Source organism: Vanellus vanellus (assembly GCF_965231255.1).
Source record: "Vanellus vanellus genome assembly, chromosome: 1".
Taxonomy (NCBI): domain Eukaryota; kingdom Metazoa; phylum Chordata; class Aves; order Charadriiformes; family Charadriidae; genus Vanellus; species Vanellus vanellus.
Genome location: NC_138905.1, coordinates 10,163,783 through 10,184,930, shown reverse-complemented (window position 1 = coordinate 10,184,930; position 21,148 = coordinate 10,163,783). Strand labels below are relative to the sequence as shown.

Sequence of the window (21,148 nt, the reverse complement as noted above, 5' to 3'; positions counted from 1 at the left end):
TTTGCAAAAAATAAGAATTACAAAGAAAGCCATGTTGTGTAATTTAAAGTGGGGCCTACACCAAAAGCAAAGTGCAGTCTTAGAACCTGAACACTACACCTGTCCTGGACAAATTACTTTTTTTTCTCTATTGAAATTCATCTCCAGGGCAAGAGGAGAGGCTTCCTATGAACTCATGCATGTGGGTAATGCGTTTATATTTATACATATATGTATAGATAGAAACGGTCCTTTTAATCATATATTAACTGAAAGATTACACAAAGCTTTCTAGTAGAGATCATCGCCACAGCTATCACTGCTTGAGTTATATACTGTTTCTCACCTTCCTTATGTGAACAGACCATCACTTTAAAAAGCTGTCCATTGCCAACTCTAGTTATCCATTGAAATAAATACATATAAATAAACTGTCCTTCTCAGTTTAAAAAAAAAAAAAAAAAAAAAAAGCTTTCTAGAGAACATAGAATATCACTGGGACTACCAGTAATCAGAGAATTGTTGGTGTTTATTATTCAGTATGAAAAGGGTACAGAGCCGAAACATCCAGGATCAAGAGTGTGACGCCTGGAGTGTACTCCTGCAGCTGGGTTTATACACTGCTGGAGGAGGCAAATGAGACTCAGATTTGTTCATCTAAAGCTATGTCTATAAAAAGCAACTCACCTGGGTCATCAAATTTGATTCTGAACACCCATGCAAGATCATCCGATTAGCCCTGTACAGCCAGGTGCACTGATTTATCCCCATCCTAGCACCTAGCCAGAGCTTGTTCTGGCTCGTTGGTCCAATTTCCTTCCCAGGAAAGTCAGAGCATAGGTGATGTGAAGGGCTACACCCTCAGGTCTCACCCTGTCATGAGGCTCATCAGGACTTACTGAGTCCTATTCATCACCGACATAAGCCCCCTAAATTCTAAGGCATATCACCAATAGGTCAATCCAGTGTACGTGAGTGAGCCTAGACCCCCGAGCTGGCAACCACAGCCAAGTCTGTGTTTAGAGAGACACTATGCACTGATCTGTTTGGGACTGGGCTCATATCCCACGGTGCTTGTTTTGAGAGCTATGAACTTCTTTCCTAAAACTGTTCTATGTGCAGCAGACAAACTTCTCTGGTCTCCAGTGGAAACAGTGCACAAAGCATTGAACTGGGAGCTTCCCCAGTATTTTTCATCTTATATGCTGTATAAAGAGAGTCACAGCATGAATTGCAGCAAAGGATGGCTTCCAATCTACACTCCCAGCTATTATTTTTTGGTGTGGATAATAAGGCTGATCAAGCTAAACCCCATAAATGAGCCCACGGTTAACCATGTAATATATATACTCTAAGTCACGTGTTCCTGGACTAATTTGTATCCTAACATCCCCAAGCATATTGTGGCTGTAGCTCAGACCCATATGTTTACTGATGCAAGTCTTTTTGCCCCAGGTCATATTCTCTGGAGTATCAGGAAGTCTTGAAAATGTGCAGTCAAAGCAGAGGAATGTCCTCTTCTGCTTCATCTTTCCTACCCACTTTTTCCACTCCAGCTTTAAAACTTATCCTTTGGCTACTTTTACCAATTTTTCATGCCTAAACACAACAAAATATCATCCATATCACTGAAATTTAATGAAGAAAACGACCTAATCGTAGACTAGTGGGGGGGAGGGAGAGAGAGAGAGAAGATTTATTTCCTAGAAGGATTTAAAATAATTTCATTCAGGTCACTTGATGGGAGATTATAATTTTTCTGGGTGTCTTTACCCACCATCTTCATGATCTTCCTCATATCCGGAGGAACTGTAAAGCACATTCTCAAACTGCTACTTGGTGTTTGATTTCCGAATCAAATGCTTCTCTTACTTTGTATAAAGGTACAGGGAGCAGTTATCAGACAAGATGAATCAACTGGTTCAAATAAATGAGTATCTTCCGATCAAGTATTCAGCTGGACCTATGGCTTCCTGAGTTGTAAACCATTTCAAGCCAGTGACAGTATAAACGCCACTTAATAACATTAAGAAAGAAGTGATTATTTTGTGATCTCAGAAATTCTACATTTCTTCCGAGAGAAAAAGAATGGGTTGTAATAAAATGCGTAGAGACAAAAACTTGTTAGGTTGCAATGAGAAAAACAATTTAAAATTCATATTCTGTCTCTCAAATTTGGATCTACAGATTTAAGGGAGAAAAACCCCACCCTGTAGACTGAGTTTGTATTCCATTCTGTTCGCATTATTATGCCACCGTCACCATAGTTTCTGAGTACTTCCTAGCACTGTGTTAGGTGACATTAGCATTTGTCACACATGGAATTTATCACTGTGAAATTATTTATTACTATTCTTAGCAATGAAGATAATGGGAATGGGGGTGGGAGGGTGTATTGAGTAAGAAATGAGACTTGCATATATGGACATGTTTTGCTCCTGCAAGGGTCGGAGTTGTTCGTGCCTGTATAAGCAGTGGTGGGAAAGTGCGGAACTGGGTCCACACTACAGCCTGCATGATAGGAGGTATCAGCTGACTAGTTTGGTTCAAATATAGAAATGCATATTTTAAATGCAAGAGAACCTTGCGGGGGGAAAAAAAAGAAAAAAAAAAAAAAACACCAAAAGAACAACCCCCCCCCACCACACACACACACAAATCCCCTCACTGTTTTCACTGGTAAGATTGCTTAAATATGCCCTTGTAAACTTATGGGAATGAAGACCTGGGAGAGACTTCTTAGTCTACTCACTGCAGTCCCTTGCAATGTCAGGCAAGCATGCTATATGACAACACATAAAATGTTATTTAAGCTCCTCTTAAAACCAGCTAAGCTGCCTCACTGACTGCTTATATTGGACAGCTTTTTCTAATTTCATTCCCCCCATGGTTTAAGACTTCTAATTTGAAGACTAAATATATTCGTACGCAGTTCATACCCTGCTTATTTAAAATGCCCTTCATTTAAATAGCTCTTTCCTTTGCTGGAGATTGGTTGTATTTGTAGCATCCATCACCTTCTTTCTCCAAGAACATATCAGATATACTTTATGAAATAACGCCCAGGAACCAGGATGGTTGGGTCCTGTCTGTGACGGCAGATCAGCCATTTTCCACATCTGCTCACCTTTGGTGACACGTATTTTAGTGCCTTCTTGTGTCTGGATTGGGAACGCGTAGGAGGTGAGCCAGAAAGTGGGAAACTAGGAAGGCATTTAGGGGCGAGGGAGTGGCACAGAAGATGGGGGCATCAGTGGGTATGTATCGGTGGGAAAAGGGTTTGGTGTGGGTGACCAAAGACAAGTTATAGATTCAAGGATGCAGCGAATGAACACATCCAAATCTCAGCAAGAGTAGTTGCAAGAGAACAAATATTCGTTTCTAAACAACTTGAGACATTTAATACATTTTATTAGAGAGGTAAAAATCCCGTAAACTAGCTGTAATCTTGTCTTTCTTTTGCCATACACTCCTCTACTGTGCAATACATACATATTCAAAATTATGCGTGTATGTTGCCAGTGCTGGAACATCCTACAAACTGCCATAAGCGGAAACAACATAAAGTGATGTCTAAAGTTCTGTATGAATGCCAGGAGAGTATCAAGTCCATGTTTTGTGCCTTGGAGCCTGTGAAATTTAAGAGGGCATTTTCTTTTTTATTGAACAGTCGCTCAGCTTCTATAATTCTCAGCTGTTTATGTAACCGTAAAGTAAGGATTACCAAGGACAATAACCCCAGGGGACTAAGCACAGCTACTACCCCGTTTTAAAAATTAAGCCATGGAAAGTATGCTAAAATAATATCATAGAGCTGGTTTAGATCCATAAAAAGCAAGGAAATTCCAAGGCAAGGCTGGAAATCCAGACTGACGGTCTCTCTTAACCCCAGGTCTAGTAAAGGGGGTGAGCGAGGCCACCATTCCCTCACTTTTCTGGGGTGCAAACCAGATTTATATTACTATCTTAATGCGGCTTTTGTGATTTCATTTCCTTTCAAATCTTCTACAGCCCAACTCTGTTTTGCTTTTAAAATAAATGTTTATGGTTATTCATTTTACAAAACGTTAACAATTTAAGGCCAGATCCCCCGTGCTCAAGTCAGGGAAGATGCGAGCGGCTCCCAGCTTTCCTTCCACTCCTTCCTAATCTCCAGCTTGAAAACGGCCTTCAGTACGTTGCTTTTGCGTTGCTCAGCATTTGCTTTGGTACACCGCACGGCCGTTTCTGCCTTCTTGCCTCCAGCCATGCCCTCGGCCCTTGCATGAAGGCTGCCGTGGATGGTGTACAGCAAACACTGCGTGTAGGTCACCGGGGAACTCCCCGGTACCAGGAGAAGCTGCTCAGGTCTCCTACTCATCTTTTTTTATTGCTGAGGCAGTTTGCAGAAGCAGGATCTGTTTAACGCTTTCTTGAAATAACACGAGCTTCTGACGGCTCTGAACTATGAGAAGCAATGGCACATTTAAGGGAAAAGACGTTTTTTGCCTATCGGCAAAACTCTGTAAGATATATGTGTAACATCAAAGCCATTGCTCCTTATGGTAAAGCTGGACACGAGATGTTTCTTCAATTTCAGAAGTTTGTTCTGAGAGTTCAAAACTATTCTTGACGCTCACTGGGACCAACTAAGACTGCCAAAGTTTTTTGTGCGGAGAAATTCCATGCGCTGACCAGAGGAGCCAATAACGTCCAGGGTGAGCATGTACATGGCTTATAACAAAGTACATGATTCAGTCTGGGGCACTGAACTGCCGCTTTTTATATCCAAGATGACTTCCCTGAGCAACAACTTATTTTTCTGTGTTTTTGCAAATGCGCCCATGTCACATCTGGCCAACTCCGTATCAATAATTAAATATACACTGCTACAATGACTGATGTATGGTTCCCTGACTTCTAGATGAATGCCCAGACTGCATGGCTATAGAATCAGTCTCCCTTGCTTTATTTGGCTTGGTGACTGTTTAATTATTTATACAAAATGTCTTTAGAAGCCTGTGATTATTTAATATCTTTAAAAGACTTTAAAAGTCTTTGAGAGCTGCTAATCAGCACCTTCCCTTGGGCCAGGCACAGTTCAAAGCTCTCTTCCCAGCAACATTTAACTTCTCATGAAAGGTGGAGCATCTCCCAAAAGTGACTGTGCGATCTTGGTAGGAACTCTGTGGTCATAGTTAAAGCCAAAAACCTTAATCGCTTAGTGCAATATTGTCCTACTTTTACACCAGTTCAGGATGATATTTAAATTCTGCGAAAAGTTTGCATGTTCTTAATGTCTTCTTCTCTCCATTTTTGGTACCAAACAGCTGTGTTTTCTGCACCCTGTCAGCTCTGACCTCTGCCTTAGTATGGGAAAAGCAGGTTCAAGTTCCTGCTCGGAAGGAGGTAACCATTAGCAAGGACTGGTTGCCTCACCGCATAGCTATTAAATTCCACGGGGATGAGGGCTTCTCTTTGTAAGTTTGATGAGAACTGCTGTTCTTATCCGGCTTTTAGTATGTGTCCATTAGAATAGTGGTTTTTAACCTGAGGCTAAGCACGCTGTAGGAAGGAACTAGAAAAGCAAACCCACCGCTACATAGCAATCCACGTCTTTACTAAAAATCGTATAAAGGTCTGCCAACTTAAGGCTCAAAACTAGTTTATACAGATATTTAAGAAAGTAGAATACACCTCATCCTTCAACGAGGGCTTATTTCACTAAAAGTATATCTACATTAGATACGTGCAAACACAAAGCTTCTTTTATAATTATATTTAAAAGACAAAAATGACAGAAAAAAATAATACGAGGACTAGCATGCCTGTAGAGTTTCAAACACAAACAATTATAATTTTTGGATTTCCGGGTTAGATGCAGAAATTAGGAGTACTTTGTGGAAAGGCTGCCAGGACCTTATCACTGGGAAATTAACAGTAAAGTCTTAGAGCCTTTAATAGGAACGTTGCAGTGTAGATTTTAAGCCAACCTTTCCATATTAGGAATGTAAACTTATTAAGTTGCAATGGAGAGATAGATTTCAAAATGTACTTAAGGATCATTCTCTATTAAATTATAGGCAGTTATGAGAATCATTTCTAAAGGCCCCACTTTGATTCCTCCTTTTTTTTAAAATTAGTTTGAAACTTCATACGGGAATATAGCGTAAGAACTACACTGAGAGTTGATAATCATCTTCGCCCTGTGCTACGGTAAATGCTGCCTTTCGACTTTTATGCTCATTTTTTATCCTAGAGATCTTGAGGTTCATCAGCTCTTTATGTGCAACTGTCTTCTCCTCCCCATCTTGAGCACAAAGCAGTTGTGGTTTCTGCACCCTGTCAGATGTAACCTTAGTGCTAATTTGGGAAAAGCAGTTCTCACATTTAGCGCTGAAAGACTGATAACCGAATCCACAAAGGAATGACACATTTTCAGCGATGAAGTACAGGGGCTGTGGACAATGGCTGTGCTTTCCCACTGCATAAATCCTCCTGACTCAGCTGTCATTGTGCAAATCTACCGCACAAAAGCAGATTTTGCTTGCATGATTGGGCTTTATGTCATCATGACTATCATAACAAAAGTGGGTGTTATCTTTACCATATTATTACTCTACCAGGTACTAAGATAGATGGATATGTCTGTAACCCTTGTACTTTACTGTCTCCTGAAGTCCAGAAATCTTGTCTATTATTATAATAAAATAAACCGATGAACAATATTCCTGGGTTACTGGGCAAGCATGGACTGCAGAAGTAAAATGTGATAGACCCGAATCTGTCCTCACAGTAGTCCACGTGAATTATGACAAAACTAAATTTAACAGGACAAAAATCACATTCATACAACGTGTCATATACATGTTTATCTGATACATATATCCAATGCATATATCCTATATAGAGTTGTTTATCCCACCTGCAACAGCACTTTGTGGTTTTAATTATGAGTCAGGGATTGGTTTTGCTATGGATTGTATATACAGCTAATATGATAACGAGTATGATATTAGAAGTTCCTGAGTATAGCTAATAAGAAACCGTGTTGTTAAAACACAGTCTGCTCTTACACATTAAAAATTTGTGTGAACAGTTTGCCCTAAATTGTAAAACCACATAAGAAAACCTGGACCTCAGCACAGATATAAATAATGTGGCTAGGAGTGAAAAATATCTAAGAACAAAATATTTTGTGAATTCAAAAACAGGAGTGCAGATGCCAGCAGTGTGTACAGCAGAAGTGACTAGTCAGCTCTTCAAAAATGAAAATATAAATGAACTCAGAGTAACTACAGTTAGTACTACTGCTCGCTTAAATCCAATGTCAGCTTTTTCAGACGATGAATTCTCATTTCCAAAATGTTCGTATCCTTGTACAGCTAAAGCCAAGTGTGATTCCATTTAAGCTATTGGAATTTTGACTTCAGTAGAACTTGGATAGAGTACTCAGATGCATTTTAAAGTATTTTGGTATATGAAGCCAAAACCAGATTTTCTCTGAAACTACCCCTCTCTCCCCATAGACGCAAACAACCAACTACGGGCCTGGCCAGTAATATCCATACGAAAATAGAAGCTGTGGTGCCTTGTTTAACTATTGAATATTTTGAAATCCAATAGTTTGGAATGCCCAGGACCCCTTTCACTTTTTCCAAACTGTTGACAAGTCTGGCCTGCTCAGGAGGCTCTGCTGTTTCACTTTCTGCCGGACTTTGGTGGCCAGTGTCAGATTGCCTTCAATCCAGGCGAAAAGTAAAGCCTGTAGAAGGCACGGTCCTGCCCAAGGCTCTGCAGCTACTTTGTGTTGACGTGTGGCTGATGCCTCCACAAGCCTCGAGCTTCTGTCCAACTTGCACCCCACAGCGATCTGCTCCTGTGGCATAACTGCATTAGCCGTAGTGTCTGTATATGTTTTAAATTTAATCACACTCCACAAATCTCAATGTAATTAAACCAAAAAATGCTTCTTTATAAATCACTTTTGATTAGTCTAACTGGTTTAAGACAAAATTCTGCTCCAAATAAAAGAGGGGTGTATATGTCACAGATGTTGCTGGAATGAAGCTGTGTGCTAGTCTTTAATGACTAGATGAACGTAACGGGATAAATGTACATTTTACATACCATTTAGCCACCGGGAGTCATGCTGCTCTGTTCTGATTGGATGGTGATGCCCCAGAGTTCGGAAAATGGCAAAGTCCCTGCCCATGAAGTCTGCCGCTGTGCCAGAGTACAGTTCTCCATCTGTGGGAGGATGTAATTGTAAGCAACGTTTCTCAATTTTCCAGTCATGGTAAGTCAGAGAAAGCTGTCAGTCCTAAGTTTATATTACGCTAATAGGGATAATGAGAAAATTGCAAAGCAATAAGCCATATGCAATGTATTGTCATTGAAAATACATGATTAGACCCACTTTCTCACTGCAGAGCTTAACTGCAACCTCTCTCCAATGAGCTGTATCTCCCGATTGCTAGTGCAGCCCCTTTTCAAAAATATGTTTGGATTCTTAGGCTGGAACAGTGACAGCTTGCACACCTACCCCTGGCAGATATTAGTATGTAACCCCAAAAAAACCTACCTAACTGTGAAGTTACACTGTTTTGAACAGAAGTTTGGACTGGAGACCTCCAGAGATTCCTCCCAACCTCCTGTGTTTTTGTGAGTCTGTGTTGGGAATTGGAGATACCAGCTCATTCATTCACAGTTCAGCAAGTCCCTTGAATTTTTCATATAGAAACTGTCTTTTGGTTGGTTTTGGTGTTGTTTTTTTTTGTTGTTGTTGTTTGTTTTGTTTGTTTGTTTCTTTTTTAGCAAGCAAATCCTCAGAAAACAGTATCTTCTACAGGAAAGACAGAACATGCCTTTCTCCTCTTGCCACCTTTGTAACTGTGATGCTGGCAAAGGGCAACAGCTAAGGACGAGAATAAATGAGATCATTCCCTGCTACCTTGACCCCATGCATATCACAGCGAACAAGTGAATTAAAAATTGACCTGTGATACTTCAGCCCATAAATGGCACATACATAGACTAGCTGGAGGTGAAACTCGTAATATTGGAGTCCCAGTGTGCCTCTCCTCAGCCAGCTAGAAGTATTACGGAGGAGGTAGAAAGAGAGAGACAGGCTAAATTCAAAGGACCAGGTCATGATTCTATGACATTAAATATCTGCCAACTGGTAAAGAGAGTAGTAGTAATGCGCACATAGCAATCAGACCCACAGAAAACAACCAGGGACCAAAGAACAACACAAATCTTTCTGGCATTAGTGTAGCGTTGTCCATGAAATTACTCTGAATTCAAGTCGCTAAAAATGCATTTTTTAAGACTGTGCCCTTTTACACCCATATGTGAAATGAGATACCCTACCCTACGCTTTTAATACGGAATTAAAAAAGTATTATTCCTTCCAACAGTTGTTTTCAAGCTACCCATCTTAAATAGGTCTTCTGTGAAAAAGACAAGTTTGAGGATAAAATAACTCTTTCTTTAAGCTAAGGTAATACATTTTTCATGGTCATGATGAACTCTACCATATCCTCATTTTAAAACATCCTCTAGGAACAAGTTTATCATTTTCACGGCAATTTTAGATATTTCCATGGTGGTACGACCATGTCCAAGCGTGCCTATTGGATATCGCTGGCACCTTTTCCCCAGAACACTGACACCATGAAATTATCAATTGAACCTACAGTGGCTCTGTACCATATGGTAGTCATGAAAGTCAGGAAGGGTGAAAACACGATAGCGGAAAGGCGTGGAATTGAATGAATTCACAGCAGAGATTAGAAGCAAATAGACCAGTCGTGCCCAGCGGGAGGTGTAATCAGAAGTGAAACAGAACAGCATATCATTAATTAACGATTTATCATTCCTCTATGTCATTTTCAACTTTTTTTAAAGGGGAGACAATCACTTAATTATAGTGATTATTATGTACAGGGTATGCAGCTGAGATTTTAAACCACGTAAAACCTTTTTGCTTGTGAAAAGGTCCTTGATGCTATGCTTAACCTTTCTTTAACCTTATCTTCATTTTCTTGTCTTTCAGTCTCTAGTGAGTTCTGATAAATCAATATAAATCAAAGAGGGGATGAAAAAAACGACAAGGCCTATTTTGCTTCCGAGTTATCAACAGATGTAAAGGTCAATCAATCAAGAAAAAAAATCTATATTTAACACTACATTATTAAAATTTAAACAAATATAGCTCAAAAGCTCATTAAAATTATATATTTGCAATATTTAAAATTGTAAGGGATTTTGGCGCCTCAGCTTCTAACTCAATATATAAACACCACTCAAAGTAACATATCTTCCAGGTTTGACTCAGTTCAACCTAAGACTTTTTCATCCTGCTAGGCTCTTGTGGCTGGTACTTTTTCATATGTGGTGACAGAGTAAAAAAAAATAAAATAGTTTGAACTGATTTGCTGTAGTCTTGCAAAAAGGGGATTTCAGCTTCTCCAAGACCAAACTACCAAGGACCACCATTTGTTTTTGTAAGGCTTTAGATAATTTTTGCTAAATTCAGGGTGAACCTTAAGTCACGTCCCAGATGTGCACATCCTTTGAGTTAGTACTATTCAAAAGCTGTATGAGGATTTTTGCCTCCTGTCTAGATAGAAGTACGTTCATCTTTGTTTCTCTATGCAGACCTTCTTTTGGACTGGCATTTACTTATTGCTGGGCTAGAAAATGATTCTTTTGTCATTGATAGTCTTCACCATGATATTTCCATTGTCAGTAGTTTTAAATGCAATTCTCATTAAGAAAGTGGAAAAGAACGGTTTGAAAACTGACAAACATTTCTCAAGGGGAAAGAATGAAGGAAAAAAAAAAAAAAATGTCACTTGTCACATTGTATTTCCAGCCCAGCAGCGTAAAGCAACCACTGTCCAGAACAAGCTGATGGCCCTCAGATGTTTGCATAGGAAAAAGCTCTATGTTCTGCACACAAACCACTTTATCCTAAAGGAGCAGCATGCTGAAATATGAATGCCAACAGAAATACATTTATTGACTTTACTAAATAAAGAGGCAGCAATTAAAGCCCACAGTAAGGCTTTTTTGGGGGGAGGAGGAACCATTTTCCCACATACTGTACATAAGCAGCATGGAACTATAAACACCTCCCCAAGTTCATTAGATACAAAGATGTTAAAAACTAAGCAGTGTACATTTATTTGCTGAATTGTTTCTATTCAGCCTTTCAAGAAGACAGCATTCTTAAATAGGAAATATTTTTGGAGAGTACAGAAGCGTAAGCTTCCTTTTTGAAAGAAATAAGAAAGTTGAATGGATGGGGAACGTAGCTTTGAATGTCCCGATTGCTCTCACTGATAGAGGGTTCCCAAATGAAATCTGCTATGCTTGGTTAGTTGGTTTATTCACTACAGTCAAGATTTTCAGACGTACATAGCAGTGGTTTGACTTCACTCCTTTTAAAGCCAACAATCAGAACTCCCAGAAAGCAGAATAACTCTAAAATCCTGAAACTCATATGCACTTAGTAGCTGATTTCTAATAAATAGGATAGCAAAGTTCTTCCTTGGTAAGAAGCCACTGTATTTGAAATTACATTGATCCATATCTGGTAGTATTAAAGCACTTAAACTGATTTTTTAAAAAATAATTGTAAAATTGTATTTTTTTTTTTAAATATTAGTCAGACACAGGAACATAAAAAGCTTTGAAAATTCTGGATCATCAGAGTTTTTGAAAACCCCGAAGGGTCCTTTCCTAAAGAGTAACTGACTGATACTGGGACAATGCTGTCACCTTCTCTGAGGTTTTTTCAACTATCCCAATACAATCGCTTTAGACTAATACATTCAGTGATAATTTTCTCCTGTGATTACATTCTTTGAAAACCATGCTGCCTCTCATTTTCCACCTGCCCTGGAATACACACTAGCGGTGCCCGGGGACTGCTTAGTCTCTACATTTTCATGCGTTAGCCCGCTCGGATGGAGACTGTTTAGTTAGCAGCACAGAGATGGGAATGGCTGAATAATGCCTTACATTACTAGGAACTGGTTATATCATGTTCCCAGCTGGCGTTTACTTTAGAGTAGAGTAGCAATAACTACCTTTAACTCTTAAAAAAATAATGAAAAATGTTTGCAGGTGGATGGAACAAGGAACGTATACTGGAAAAATATTGGAACTATTTAATAATGATGAACTGTTTGTTTTGGTTTTGGTGTTTTGTTTTGTTGGTTTTTTTTTTTAATATTATTGATTTTTTTTAAGAGAGAGGGAAAACTGAAGATCCTTTTTACATTTATTTTATTTCATCTGAAATATTAAAAAAAGAATCCTGAGCACTAATGGCTATTAAAGATCTTAAGTTACTTTTTTGCAAATTAACTTTGGTGTTTTGCCCAAATTCCAGCTTGGGTAATTACATTTCACTTATCTAAGATTTACCTTCCAGTTGCGGAGTCAAGAGCATACTCTTCTTCCACACTTTGCAAAATCTGTTTAGCGTTTCTGCTGAAGAATAGAGGTTATTTTTCCCTCCTGTATTTAACTGTATAAATTGCTCTTATTTCTCAGCCTTCTTTTATCTTCCTGATGGTTACATTGTGTTATTAATTATAAAATCGCATTTTAATGAGTGCTGGGTAATTGTTTTACACAGTTGCCCTCTTGAACCGGAGATAAACCGTGGTTGCTTGTGCGGCCAAACACTTCTGGCACAGGAGGGGCGAGGGGTCGCTGAGCTATCATTCAGCTCAGGAGAAGGGAAGGAGCGCTCCATCCATGTTCTTGGTGCGAGGCATTTGCGGTCGAGAGGCTCCTCTGGCCTTTATGGCCCTATTTTTTGCTTCACTCCAGGGCTACCTACTTCAGAGAGCAGTTGGACCAAACCTTTCCATGTGTCATTACTTGGCCAGTTCATTCCCTGTTCCTCGCCTTTCTGGGGGGAGGAAATTATTTTGCCTTGGGTCCTTGCTTTACCATAAAATTTATGCTTTTTTGGCAAAGCATTGTGAACCGGTGGTGAACCTGGTGTACGTTTTCTGAAATATTAGGGGAACCCCTGCAGTAAAGGATTGAAGTAAATGCAACATTATAATCAGTAACAAAATATGACTGTGAGGCAGCTATGAGGAGGCAGAGGAGAAAGGGTGTTCACGTTCAGGATGCGGGAAAGCTAATTTTAGCTTCACCCTGAGTTTTGTATAAGTCACTCAAGTAGAAATTAATCACTGCCTTCGAATGTTGAATTTGCGCCGTTTTCTATAGTACTAATACACCCATGGCTTTAATTGAAGCCTGATTCAAACCAAAATATCAGGCTCGGTCTACTGTTTATTAGGAGGAAAAATACATGGAGAGAAAATTATAGTGATAGGGAGTGGGTTCAAGAAAGCAAAGATGTTTTAAAGACATGAAATCTAAGCCAAGGGAAATAAGATAATCATATTTGTGCCGGACTGAGTGAAAAAAAAAAAAAAAACAAAAAAAAAAAGGAATGTGAAAAGCTAGACGCTGTTGACTTTGCGCAGTTGCATACCGGGTATACCATGTAATACTGGCTTGTCATCATTCTCTTTCTTTATTGTATATTAAAGTAAATAGTAAAGCCATTCCCTTAAGAGAAGCTCTGCCACAAATTCGAGTTGCTCCAGGCACTCATTTATACACTGGCCTTTTACACACACGTTTGTGTTTTTTTTTTACTGTCTGTTTGTACAGGGTACAAGTTGGAGCAAGATGCTGATGTCTTTCTTGTTTTTCCTGTTAGAAAGTGCGTGTCCCCAGGGTAGCTCATCACCTGCGATCATTAGGGGCTTCGAAGATCAGGAAATGAGGCACACTCAAGACTAAATTTTTGTTGCTGTCTATTTTAGATAGCTTAATTTTTAAATGTAATGTAAATATAATAAGGGTAGATGGTGGGCAACGCCCTAGACTAGCAATACAGGCAAATTCCTGAAGAAACAAATGTGTCATTTCCCAAAGACTGCTGAGATGAGAGAATCTGTAATCTTCTGAAACTATTGTTGCCCCCTTGGATTTGAAGTTGCAATAAATTGCCGGAAAGTTACACATTAAGGATAAAGTGGCTGCCCCTGGGCAGAGCCGTTAGGGAAAGAACAATCTAATTTGTTTCACTCTCAATTTCTTCCCACAAAACATCTTTTTGACTTTTTGTAAAGGAGAAGGAAGAACAATGAACACAATTAATTCAATTATATAAATTAAATCAATTAGAAAAATTCAATCAATTGGATTAGTTCAATTAGATTAACACAGTCCAGGTACTCTATCTATACTTACATATTCCATGAAATTAAGTATTACTAATTCAGAAATACCTAATTTATGGAAATCCCTCTGTTCTGGCCAGGAGTTCAAATGTATTCACTGTCAGAGAGATCTTTTCAGCTGAAACATCATCTTAAGGCCTAGACCTGTGGCTGCTTGTGTATCTCCAGCTTACACGTAGGTACACTTGGGTGATAGACCTGCCTCGGCAGCAAAACTGACGTAAGAAACTACTTATTCCTGCTCTCACTTTGCTCTCAGCTGTGCTGGTGGCACCATTTAGCTGTGCTGGTGGCACCATTGGTGTGGCCAGCCTGTAAACTGGGTGATTAAAATACCTCCAGAGTCACCTCACTCTGGGGAGGAGAAACACTTTGCAGAATCAGGGTCTTACAGAGGTCTACAGCGGCTCTTGTGATACTTGATTCTTGGTTTACACATAACTTGTTTCTCAAGACACCTGGGTCAACTGTATTAAAAATGAAACCAGAATGACTTCAGCCTGGAAATAAAATGCATAAAGCAAAGCCTTATCATAGGTGCTGCAAGGAGGAAACAACAGCAGAGAAGTGGCAATTATTCACAGTGAACACACGTCTCATTGAACTTGTATCGTGGCACCTACCTACTAAAAGAGAAGCTGTCAGAAGTTTAGGATCGTAAGGGCTTTTCCCTCGGCCATTTTCAAAATGTGAATCTTCCATTCTAAAAATGTTGTCCTGTGAGGCAGAAAAAAAAAAAAAAAAAAAAAAAAGGAACATTATTTGACGAAAAAACATTAACAAATCAGTTGAACTAGAGTGCAGTATGTATGACTCATACTGGGGTTTGTGGCTTCAGAGAAATCAAATTACACTAGGTGAGGATCTGGCAAAAGTGCCCACTTTCTCATCAGTATTGCGCTGACGGCTAGTCAAAAACACAAATACACATTCCCTGCTTGTGTCTCATCCATTCGACTTCACATATAATATACATGGTTTCACTGAATACTTTTTGCCTTCGCTATGTCTGAGCAATAGTAACCGGAGAAGCTGGAATTTGAAACTTTTGCGTGAAAAAAGACAACACCTATTTTTCACTTACTGTACTTTTCTGAAATATGCTGCAAATGTAGATTAGTACATAATACAACATTAAATTCTGCTTCCTAACCTGAGTATTTAGCTACTTCTACATTGACAGAAGATTTGTGGAGGCCACTCCGAAAACTGCAATTTCCATTTCCTGCTTGCACTGTGGTTAATTTGCATTACACCTAAGTCAAGGAGTCCCAAAGCTGGGACAAATCATACCCCAACAGTTTCTCTGATTACTTAGGCCTTTGCACCCAGTTTTCAGCTGCTTACACCTAAAAATCCTCTATGAGTAGATGCTGAAGGACTTCCTTTAACCAATTTTTGCAGGACCGAGTAGCTTAGGCTGTAATAGGAACTATAGACTGATACAGTCTCTTTTTTCTTACTGACTAATCACAGATCAGTCATCTGTTTTAAGAAAATAATAATAATAATAATAATAATAATAATAATAATAATAATAATAATAATAAAAAAAAATAAATCAGAATATATGTCTAAACTATATGTGTTGGTAGTAGAAAGCAACTAAGAAAATGTTAGAATATTTTCCACTATTTATTTCATAACAGATTAGCTCTTTACCTTGATTCTGAAGCACTTACTGCTTCCACGGGCTATCTCAAACCCCTCTTTCTTATTCTTATCATCCCTTTCCAAATACAGAATCACAGATCTGCTGGCTGGAAGGGTTCTCTAGATATCATTAAGTCCAGGAGGACTTGAAAGAAGACTGTTGTCAACACAGGATATGGTCAGTTTTGGTCTTGCCAAGTCATGAAAAGCTGCAGGAATGGAAATTTTATAACCCTTCTCAGCAACTTCCATTGCCCTCATAGTGAAGATTTTTATTTTTATTTTTCTAAACTGAACCTTCCACGGAACAACTTGTGACTTTTTGTCCTTATTATATCATCTGCAATGATGGCAAAGATGCAAACAGATGGCAAAAGCGCCCATCGTGACTACCATTCAAGCAGTTATAGGCTGTTACTAAGCTGCCTGTTCAGCTTCACCTCTCCAGACGAAGTCTCAGGCTAGAGCTTCCCGAAAGCTTAACAGTGTGTAAACTCCAGAGTCTTACATTGTCCTGTGTTCGCAAGTAAAAGTCTCAAAATCGTGCACAATACTTTCACCCTCGAGGGCAACGCCCCAGTGCTCAGTGCTGGAGACTTGGCGCTCCACAACGCTGAGGAGGATACAAAAAAAATACCAACAACTGAAATTTTATTCAGTAGTTGCTTTGGTAATGATTTTTTAATGTGAAGATCGTTCAGGCAAATAGCTGATGTCTTTCTCACGAGCAGTAAATTCAAGTATTTGGAAGCAGTGCTCTCCCTGGCACCCTGCCGTCCCCTCCTTGCTTGTCCGTACTGAATCCAGCCATAGGCCAGGCCAGTGACCAAACACACTTCCAAATGGTATTATTTTAAACTTACTGAGTCCATGTTTCTGTAAGTGGGTCACAGGCTATAGTTTTTATTACAGGCTTGTTTAATTACGTCATGCAAGCATGTATCTCTGTATGTGTACTACGTATTTTCAAAGGAACATCAGAAGGACTTCACATTTCACTTAATTTACTGGAGAAAAAGGTAAAGGGAAAATGGACTGTTAGCAGAATAGTCTATCTGAAGGAGCTCACTGCATTGTAAGATAAAAAGTTTGGATGCGACTTCGTGAAGTTTGATCCAGAATTCAAGCTCAGTCTCCTAAGGCATGTTCTTGTAGATGTAGCCTGCCTGATTATGTTTATATAGTCATCCTGTATCTGTAATATCTTGCACAGTATTAAATTTCTTTCTTTCCCTTTGTCTTTCTTTATATTTCTTAATAGTCCAGACACATTCCTCGCTTCTATCCAATTTTCCGTCTTTGTTCCTTCTAACAAGAAATGAATAAATAATGAAAAAGAAAACTGTTTTTGAAATTCTGCTGTAGGGTTCCTATCTAGATCTTGCACAATAAATAGAAGCGGTAAATTGAGGCGAATGCTAGACCTCAACTACAATAATAGAAAATGGCACTAATGCTGCAAGCCATTATTGAAAAATGTTATTATCAATCTACGTTTTCTTGGGATTTCTTCTTAGTAGATGATAATTGCTCAACCTGCACACCAATGGATATTTGATAAGGCTATAAAGTCAGTGGCATGACAGTTAAAGCAGAATATATTCCCAGGATAATCCCATGTGTCATTATAAAACAAATAGGAAACAGATGTGGAGAGTGATTTGATGTAGGAAGGATCTGATTTTTGACTGTATTCTTCTGGTTTATGTCACTGTAACTCTACTGATACTGGTGTGTAGCAGACAAGAAAGAGTGGAGAGCTGGGTCAGCGTAAGTCAGAGATGATCTACCCTTCTCTTTGTATTTGTGGAATAAACCATTTGAAATAAGACACATGACAGGGAAATCCCACAGCGTTTTCGTATTTCAGTTAAATTGTAATGTAGAGACATGTACAGTAAGTTTCCAAATGTATGGGCGAGTAATAATGACAATAAATACATCACTGTTAAGTGCCAAATAAACGTATCACGGTTACTCTGGGGCCCCAAGGAGTTTTGATAAACATGCTATAGGAAGTCTAACCTGTCATAAATAGGGAGAGAGCAGGGGCAGCTCTTGGGTAATGACTCGGGGCCAAAATCAGTCTGCTCGGAGCAAGCAAAGACCAAGGCTGTGCTTGGAGGCTTAGGGGCACATCGGACCGGGTGAGCTTGGCCTTCTCTTGCACAGTACAGCCAAGAGCTTTTAGCTAGAAAGCACGCACGTTATTTGCCCTTCGAAAAAATTCTCATCAGTTTATAATTTCGCTGCTTCTTGGGTTTTACAGTGAATCGAGTGCAAAGATTGATACTGCAGTGAGTCAGCAAATACCTTGGCCATAAACAGCACGAGAAATTGTGTATTCACCAAATGCTCGCTGTTTCAAAGCTTTGTGAGGGCTATTATAAAGACAGGAATTCATAACAAAGCAAGCTTTCCAGGCTGAAGAAAATTCTCTGGAAATGCAAAAAGAAAAGAAAGATACTCAAAAAGTATCTCAACAATGAGCCCAATTTATTATCCAAAACCATTCTTCAGGTGCACTGGCAGCCCAAAATGACATTACAATGTACTTCAAACCTCTTTAAGGATCCTCGTAGCTAAAACCCCTGCTGCACCATGTTTTATTTAGTTGGTGCTGGGTTATAAAACTCTAGGTTTATATCTCATCGATGCTTCTCTATAATCCATAATAAACCTAATGAAAATGAGAGATTGTTTAGATCTAGAAATTCCACTAACTCATAAAGGCAACAGCTGACTGCAAGTGAAGTTACAGGCACGGGACCGCTGGCTCACCCTATGGTATGAATTGTTTCACCTAGGAAATGCTTTGTGTGACGGGAGATTATGCTTGTGGCTCCTTAAAACACGTATTTTCCTGCAGCACACAGTGTGATGGATGGCAAGACTCAGCCAGAAAGAACTACAGTTCAGTCCTGGAAATGAATGTAAAAGTTATTGTGATTCCCATTCTTTAGCCCGATGATTTGCCATTTGAAGGCTCCAGAGATTCACTTTCAAACGACTGAAATATGACTGAAATAATGCCCAATATCATGATACTGAGTGGTGACAAGATATTGCTATTTGACCAGACCTATGTCATATCTTGCTATTGAATAGTTCAGTCAGCCAGTGTACCGATATGATATGTGATATATACATATAAACATAAATATACCAACTGTACACCCACATATACATATATATATTCAGTATGATAACTTTTTAAACCATTTTTTATATCTCTCTCAGCAGCTAGCCCATCCAGAACTGTCTCAACATAACAAGGACAAGAAAGACGAAAGCATACACTAGTTGGTTTTGGTAAAAAAAAAAAAAAAATAATATCTTCTTTCCCAGCTTAGTACCATTTTTGGGTTGTGAGAAAATCTGTGGTTAGTGGGGAAGAGATAACCTACCAGAAAGGACAGCACTGACTGCTTAATTTAAGAATTATGTTTTTCCTGCAACTTTTGTGGCAATTCACACAGAAACCATCCCAGAATTGCAGAGCTTAATGCAGCGAAACCACTGCTGGTCAATAACGAATCAATGCAGTGCAAGCAATTGGTCTGAAGAGATTGTGTTGATGGAGTGTGCACAGCTACTAAGAAGGTATTACCTGTTTAAATTATAAGGCATGGATGACATAGAGAGGTTTGCCATCAGCGATGCTCCCCAGACGCTCTAGTGCAATTGAAGGCACTTATATCCTTACTCTTGTAACCCCCAAACCATAAATAGAAAGGAGCACATCTCCAGAGTACCTTCCAGGGTTAGCTGATCTCCACAACAAGCTGCCAAACAATAACGTGGGGTGGTCCAGAAACATTCAAGATGCCAAGAGCCTTAGGAACTTACACACCCTTTGATAAAAAAAGGCACAGTTGGCCACAGCTGGGAGCATTCTTGATATTAATATTTCCCTTGCTGTTTTCACAAACTCTGTTGTGCTACCATGAAGCACTTTGTAAGATAAATAGATTAAAGGGGGGAAAAAAACCCCAAAAAAAACCCCAAACAAAACAAAACAACAAAAAAAAAAAAAACCACCCCAAAACCCCAGAAAAAATAACCCCAAAAGATTGCCAGAGTGGACTGTCTGGAGCAGGACAATGTGCTGGGAAGGAGTACCCGTTTGGAGCACTTTAAGGCCAATGGCAATGTCTCTTACTGAGTCAGAAGTTGCTGGCCTTGAAATACTGCGTTCTCAAACCAGGACACTGGATTATTCAGTGCTGGTAAGAACAGAAGGAAAAGCCCCACTTCCTACTCAGAGGAAAACTTTCAGACTTGTTAGGGTTTGGATTTGTCCCCTCTACGTAGAGGCATTGACTGGGGTGGCTGAATTTGCTGCCCTAGTCACAGCCAGCAGAAAGCAACTACAGGTTCCTCTGAATGCTGAGTCAGACCAACTCAGAATGGCAGTTCTCAAGGGCAAGATCTCTCGGCGTTGACCACAGAGGAAGCTTCATGTGAATTTAGTTCTGAGCCAAGAGTCTTTCTGAAATGAACGCTGCTGAGGCAGCTGATTGGAGACACCTGACTTTGAAAACAGGCGCTGATGGTTTCGTTGTTTGGGTTTTTTTTTCATTCTTTTTTTTTTTTTTTTTCCTCCCTCCACCCCGTATATTAATTTCAGCGAATTTTTTATTTTCCTCTTGCCCAATACAACTTTCTGTGCACACATTTTATGACTATATCAAAGATATTTCACAGAGTCTTTTAAGTACATTTCACTCTATGAGAAATGATTTATTTACGAATTGTGTTACTTTTCAAGAATAATTTTAAGTGGAACAACTGTGCAGGATATGGCTATGTTGTTATTGTTATTATATTTCCTATTTCACACTTAATCTATTGAGTCATGAAAACTGTTAAATATGAGGGCTTTGGTTTCAGGTTTGGGAATCATGCTGTTATGGAACTTTTAATAAGAAACCTTTATTAAAGTATCCCCATGGAATGCTTTATTTTTAAAAAACTGCAAGTGCAAATAAATATAATGTGAGAAATTATGCAAAAAATACAAATATTAAAACAAATGTAAATGTTGAGGCAAGTGGTAACCATTGGGGAAATAGGTGAAAAGTGATTGTAGCAATAATGCAACTGGTTTAAATCATTAATTATTAAAAACAGAAAAAAAAAAAAAGAAAACTAAATACATACAATGGGCTTCTGGCTTTTAGTGTTCAGGCTCCATATGCCATAGGGCTTTTACCTGCACACATTTTGGGGATACGGGGCTCTGC

The 21,148-nt window shown here is 39.1% G+C and overlaps 1 protein-coding gene across 1 annotated transcript in view; it reads right to left on the bottom strand.

Annotated features, from left to right (window-relative positions):
* SEMA3A (semaphorin 3A) overlaps window positions 1-21,148 on the bottom strand; it is a gene marked incomplete at its 3' end in the record, with an annotated part of 167,821 nt that overhangs the window by 50,083 nt on the left and 96,590 nt on the right. Inside the window, exons 5-6 of the mRNA XM_082490315.1 lie at window positions 14,873-14,966; window positions 8,089-8,208 (exon numbers count right to left, since the gene is read on the bottom strand). Of these exons, the coding sequence (XP_082346441.1) occupies window positions 8,089-8,208; window positions 14,873-14,966 (214 nt within the window). The remainder of the gene's footprint in view (window positions 1-8,088; window positions 8,209-14,872; window positions 14,967-21,148) is intronic.